We start from the raw sequence: 6,000 nt of genomic DNA on the forward strand, positions 1-6,000 counted from the left end.
AGGACGCTGAAGTTTCTATATGGAACAGTAAAATGCAACCTGCCACCAAACCCAGATGTTTTAACTTTATACTTTTGCCAGAGTAAAGCCTTTTTGTGAATAAAATGTGTTTGTTTTCAAATAGAGCTACTTCAAGCTGTTTTGGGAAGCACAGTAAGGAATAATAGTAATAACAACAAAAATTTCCATTTGGATTTCAAAACCTGACGACACAAAACCAGCACATGTTAAGCCTAGTGTTTTCCTACCTGGAACAGGTAAGGACCAGCTCTCAAATGCCACCTTAGGATAGTTCAGACTAGTAATCCCATTCATGTTTAGATGAGACACCAGCATGAACAAGAAATGAAGGGAAAAAAAAAAAAAAAAAAAAAAAAGAAAAGAAGTACTCTGTCCTCCTCTTCTTTTACTAGCACAGCCTACAGCAGTAGTTGAGACCCGGTAAGCAAGTCAAGGACCCGGAGGACCAGACTAACCCAGACCTGCTGCTAGAGAGAAACAGGTTTAAGAGACTTACTGCTTGCCATGTGACTGGGGGAGGTATGCTGCCCATTGGGTGTGCTGGAGGTGAGGTCAATGGCCATGCCGGAGTGCTCCCTTTCGGGTGAAAGCTCATTGTCACCTGCTTTCACAAAACAAGGCCTCCATAAGTTTCCATCCCCTTCTTCAGCAGAGTAACACAATGATTAAAAAGTATGACTTGCTCACTCCCCTTGCCCTTCCCTCCTTTAGCAGTGGAGTCTTCCACAGCCTGTAAGAACCGAACTCTCAGTGGTCACAAGTAAATGTTTGACCGATTGATTTTAAGAGACCCCCAAACCTTGTGTCACCAGTCTCCTATGCACACACCTGTGACAAACCTTGCCCCAGCTGCTTTGTCTCAAGAGAAGTTAGGATTACTTTTCCATTTGCAGACACTGAGAATTCTGGCTGGGCAGGAGAAGACTGAAACAGTTCTTCACCCTACAGACCTTCCCCCCAAAGCTTTGGGTTAACTGACAGTTGAACAAAGCACTTACACAAACTCTAACACGGAAAACAGGAGAAATGCATAGTGAAAGACATAAAAAGTTTTTTGGCTGCAGTTTGAATTTCTGAAGATGAACTCTCTCTCATTTGCAATATTCATTCATCCTCAACAAATATTTAAACCTAGAGGTACTCACCCATGCACCCATCCCCACGCATTTTTCAGTCATACACAAAGTTTATGCTTAAACGCTATTAGTTCAGCATCATCTCAATGCAAAGACTGTACATAAGGAAGCTAAAGTTTCAGTATCTGTGTTACAGAAAGGATAATGAGAAAAGTCATTCAGAATAATCAAATGAAATAACTACTTACATGTTATATATCCATCAGCAGCCTCTGCTTCCATAGTCAAAGTGCAGTGCTGCAAGGCAGAAAAGTACACCCTCAAAGACGCCTGTCAGTATCAACCACTAAATGATTAAACTTACTTAAAGCCCTAAGTAGTTGCCCATTTCACTGCTGTTGCAACCATTGCCTAGAGAAACACACAAGTGTACTGCATGTGCTCATTTGCAAATCACTGAACTCTTCCTGCAAATTATGTGAGCAGAGGAATGCAGCTGCCTCCTGCGCAGAAGGCACTGGGATCACCTCGGTCTGACCATATCCCTCTCTATCCCCCACTTGCATTTTTACCTGATCTGAGAGTTTTTTCCCTGACTTTCCACTTGTTTTGTTCAAGCTGGGATGGTAATGCTTTGTCAATTACCAGCTCTCGCAGCCAGAACAGACTGTGAGGAGATGCATACTATTAACAATTGCTCTTTTTACACACACTCCAAGAGACTCCATCCTGATCTAAACAAAATAAAGCCCTCCAGTGTCCATTCCCCTTTGAGAGTTATTAGAACTCTTTGTCTCACACTGCCATACGCGCACACACACCTGTACACACACCTGTTCACTCTAACCCTATTTATCTGCCTCGGCATGGGGCCGAATGTCACACTTAATACTCCCAGATTCTGCATTTTGTGGTGTGAAGCAATCTTAAAAGTTTCTGGAAGCACTTTGCTGACACAAAACAAGCTATTACTTTCCAGAAACCCAAGTAACTGTATAGAATGACACCCCCTAGCTATCATTTGATATATATTGAGGAAGGGAAAAAAGAAAAAAAAAAAAAAAGAGAGAGAGATCAATAATCATAACTATGTTCTTTTAAGTGGAAAAGTTAAGAATCTGACATGACCAGAGGAGAATTTTATTTCCTCTCTCCCTCCATGGCCTCTTTTTTGCCTTTAGTTCAAAACTCTCACTGCACCAGGCCGCTAAATTATTCACAATGAGCCATTTCTGTATTGATCGCCAAGTATATTTAGCCCTGGCTCCTGGAATTTCTCCATTACTTACTGGAAAACAGGCAGCTTCACTTCTTGTCTCCAAAACCACTTCCCTCCCCCTCCCTTAACCTGCTTTCCTCCCCCCCAAACCCCCACCTTTCCCCCAATAAATAAATACTTTTCTCTGTGCTCTTCTTTGGTATAAAGCAGATCAAATACCCAAGGTATTCAGCACATAACACTTAAATTTCAGCCTGCCCAGCTGCTACCAAACTCTCATCAGTTACTGATTTTCACATGATTCTTAAAAAACAAATCTCAAAAAAAAAAAAGTTTTCAAAACAGGTAAGCCGCTTCCTCAAGCCCTTCAAAATTACCTTATCTTCCCCCTAGTCCAGGTAGGCAGGCACACACTGAGAAAAAGAAAGAAGTATCAGAAGCAACAGGGAAAGATCATCCCAGCCAATGAAGAAGGAAAGAAAGGGGAGGAAGGGAGGAGGAAGAGAAAGAAAGACAAAAAGAAACACAGAAACATCCATAACCAAAATTAAAACACGGTGTGATTTTTATTTTTTATTTCTTCAAGGCGGGGAGGAGGAGGAAGAGGAGGGGGGAGAGGAAAAAAGTTTGGTCACCATTTTTAAGCTGGTGATGGCAAATCCCAGCTGCTAAACCACCCTCTCCACAACGAAGAAGAGAGTTTTGCTCGGGCTGAAGACGCAGCAAGATGGAGAAAGTTTAAAAAAATAATTTTTAAAAGCAAGAGAGAGACAGAAAGGGGGGGCGGGGGGGGGGGGAGGAAGAGGGAGAGGGGAGAGAAACCCGCCCCCGGCACTTACAGGTGGGGCATGCAGAGCCAGGCAGCCCCGGGGATGAGCCGGCGGGGAAACTCGCTCAGGAATGGCACATACTTTGAAGGAAGATGAAGAACAAACAAAAAAAAAAAAAAAAAAAAGAGAGAGAGAGAGACAGGGAGAGGGAGGTCAGCCGGTGCTACAGCAATGCGATTAACCAGCGGGGAGAGAGAGAAGAGAGAGCAAAACTTGATCCACCGGTTCGTTACGAATCGGCACGAAAACGGGGGGAGAGGAGGGGATGTGGGGAGGGATGGGGTGAGGAGGGGGGGGCCAGCAGAAGCACTCACACCCCGCGCAGGAAACCTAGGCCAACTTCCCCGGAGTGCTGCTCCGGCCCTGGGCGACACTGGGCTCCCCGCCTCATCCCTAACCTCTCCCCGCCCATACCACAACCTGTCAAAGTCATGGAAGTCCTGCCTCATTTGCCATTTTATTTAATTTTCTCCCTTGCCCTTCCACGCACACACCCCTGCCACCCCGTCTCTGCCTCCTCCCGCCGCCGCCTCAGGCCGCAGCCCCCCGGGGGCCCGCAGGTGGCGACGGGCGCGGAGGGAAATGGCAGTTGGGGCCGGCGGCGGCTAACGGACCGGGCGAGCCCCGCACATGCACCGCGGCCCCTCTCCGGCCGGCTTTTTACCGCTTTTTGGAGGGTTTGTGGGTTTGGGGTTTTTTTGGGCTAACAGCAACAAGTCATTGGAGCCCACCGCCGTGCGGAAGATGCGGCACGACCGCACTTTAAGCGGGGACCCCTCCACACACACACACGGAGACACACACAGGGAGCCCCGCCGCCCCGCACACCGGACGGAGCTGTCCTCCCCGCCAGGGAAAGAAAGACCGGGGTGAGGGAGGAGGAGGAGGAGGGGGGGGGGGGGGGAGGGAAGGGGGAAAAAAAAAAAAGAAAAAGAAATAAAAAGAAGCCAGGCGCAGATTTACCTCAGCCGCGCAGGCAGTGAATCACTTCCATCACCCTTTTGTTTGTGTTTTTATTAGTGTCGGCTCTCTCTGCCTAGTGGAGGTGTGTTTGTGCACGGCAGTTGGCTATGGAAACTAAGGCAGTGGAGCTGTAGCTAAGGGTAATCCTGTTTTTACTTCCTCCATCTTCAGAGAGCAGGGTTAGCCTGGGACAGCTGGTCAAACCCCGAGAAACCGATCCGGCGGCGGCGGCGGCGCCCGCACTCTGACACACACACACACACACACACACACCCCCACACACCCCCCCACCCCCACACGCTCACACGCGCGCACACACACACACTCTCTGCCATTGCCGCGGGCGCGCGCGCAGCCTCGCGGGCGCGCGCCGCCCCAGCCACCCCGCGGCGGCTCACCCAAGGGCCGGCACGGCAAGCGCGCGGTGGCGGGAAAGGGGAGGGGGGAGTGGGGAAAGCGGGGGGGGGGGGGGGGGGGGGCGCGGGGGGCGGGTGCCCGCGCCGGCAAGGCCGCTCAGCACGCTCGGCAATCGATTAGAGGACAAGTGCCGCCGCTGCTCTGTGCGCTCCGCGCCTCACGCGGACGGACACACGCGCGCGCCGCCCCCTCAGGACAGCCGCCGCGCCCCCCCCCCCCCCCCCCCCCCGCCGCCACCGTCCGGGCACAGCGCTGCCCCGTCCGTGTACCCCCCCGTCGCCGTCCCCGCTCCTCCTCCCCTCAGGAGCGGGAGCCGCCGGGCCGCCGAAGTTGCCGGCGGAGTCGTGATTCAGCACTTCTATTTTTAACCGCCGGGCGGCCGCGGGTGCGCAGCACCCGCCGCCCCTGGCCGCGGCGCGGCCCGTCCCGCCGCCCTCCCGCCTGCGGTGGCTTCGCTTTCATGACCGCCGCGGCAGGAGCCCGGAGGGCGGCCGGCGGGGAAGGGTTCGGAGCTGCTGTGCCTGTTAGCCAGCGGAACATCCGAAATAAATATGAGGTAATTTCTTTTCGTAAGCGTTACGCTCAGAGAAAAAAACCGGTAAAAACAAAAGCCTTCCCACACTGTCCCCTCTCCGGAGAAGTGGGCGTGGTGGGGAAAGGGGAAACACCGGCACGACTGTGCTGAGGAAAAGCCTTGCTCGGAGGGCTGGAGTGACACCTCAAGTGCCACAGTCCCACCTCGGGGCCTGAGCCCAACCCGCCGCAGCGAGGCAGCACCCTAAGTCTTCGGTGCCGGGGCTGAACGCCTGACATGCTTTCTCACAGGAGCTTTCCCTTGCCTTCGAGAGATCTTAGATCAGGTGCAATAGCATCATTTTTTTTTTCTTCAAGCATCTCTTTTCTCAAAGCTGAACTGCTGTGTGCTCATGACTCTCGTAGTGCCATTATTAGGCACCAGAGTTAAAGGTCCGTTAAGAAGCTGTGGTTATGTATGCCATGCATTATATGTGCAAATATTAAATTTAAATTTGGAAAGTTAAACACACAAACATGAGGAAGCATCAGAATTCGGGCTACTCAAACTCTTGAGCCTTTCCACCCAACACAGCAGCCGACAGGAATAACAGGGAGCTATCCTTTATTTTCACTGGTACCAAAGGGGAATAACACACAGGTTTTGTCAGTGAGTCTCAGACAGGTATGAGAGTACCTCCATCACTACATACCCACATTGTTTGTGTATGAAGAACCTGCAAAGTCTCTACAAACCTTTAAGTTTTGCTTTCAAGCAGCTCTTGCCCCAGCTACACACAAGCACTCTACTGTTGTTAGAGGCAGTAAAGTGAAATCCAGGTTTTATGAGCTCAGCCCCTTCACATAAAATGACATCCTGCTTTGGAGTGGCAGAGCCACCCTATCCTGAGAGAGGGAGACAAACTCCACTTTTAAAATTACCTTGAATTATTCAGCCAGC

General features: G+C 50.6%; 1 protein-coding gene across 4 annotated transcripts in view; it reads right to left on the bottom strand.

Moving 5' to 3' along the window:
• The window catches only part of IKZF2 (IKAROS family zinc finger 2), a 109,637-nt gene extending 106,058 nt beyond the window's left edge, over positions 1-3,579 (bottom strand). Inside the window, exons 1-4 of one of the 4 annotated variants that reach the window (XM_086465010.1) lie at positions 3,461-3,579; positions 3,143-3,226; positions 1,346-1,394; positions 518-622 (exon numbers count right to left, since the gene is read on the bottom strand). In XM_086465010.1, coding sequence (XP_086321136.1) covers positions 518-622; positions 1,346-1,379 — 139 coding nt within the window. In that variant the 5' untranslated portion in view covers positions 1,380-1,394; positions 3,143-3,226; positions 3,461-3,579. Of the gene's footprint in view, positions 1-517; positions 626-1,345; positions 1,395-3,142; positions 3,227-3,460 lie in introns of those variants that run through there. The other 3 variants (XM_086465013.1, XM_086465012.1, XM_086465011.1) reach the window with 3 other exon arrangements.
• Positions 3,580-6,000: the final 2,421 nt, after the last annotated feature.

The sequence above is a fragment of the Leptosomus discolor genome, chromosome 5 (genome assembly GCF_034619465.1).
Source record: "Leptosomus discolor isolate bLepDis1 chromosome 5, bLepDis1.hap2, whole genome shotgun sequence".
In the NCBI taxonomy this organism is placed as follows: domain Eukaryota; kingdom Metazoa; phylum Chordata; class Aves; order Leptosomiformes; family Leptosomidae; genus Leptosomus; species Leptosomus discolor.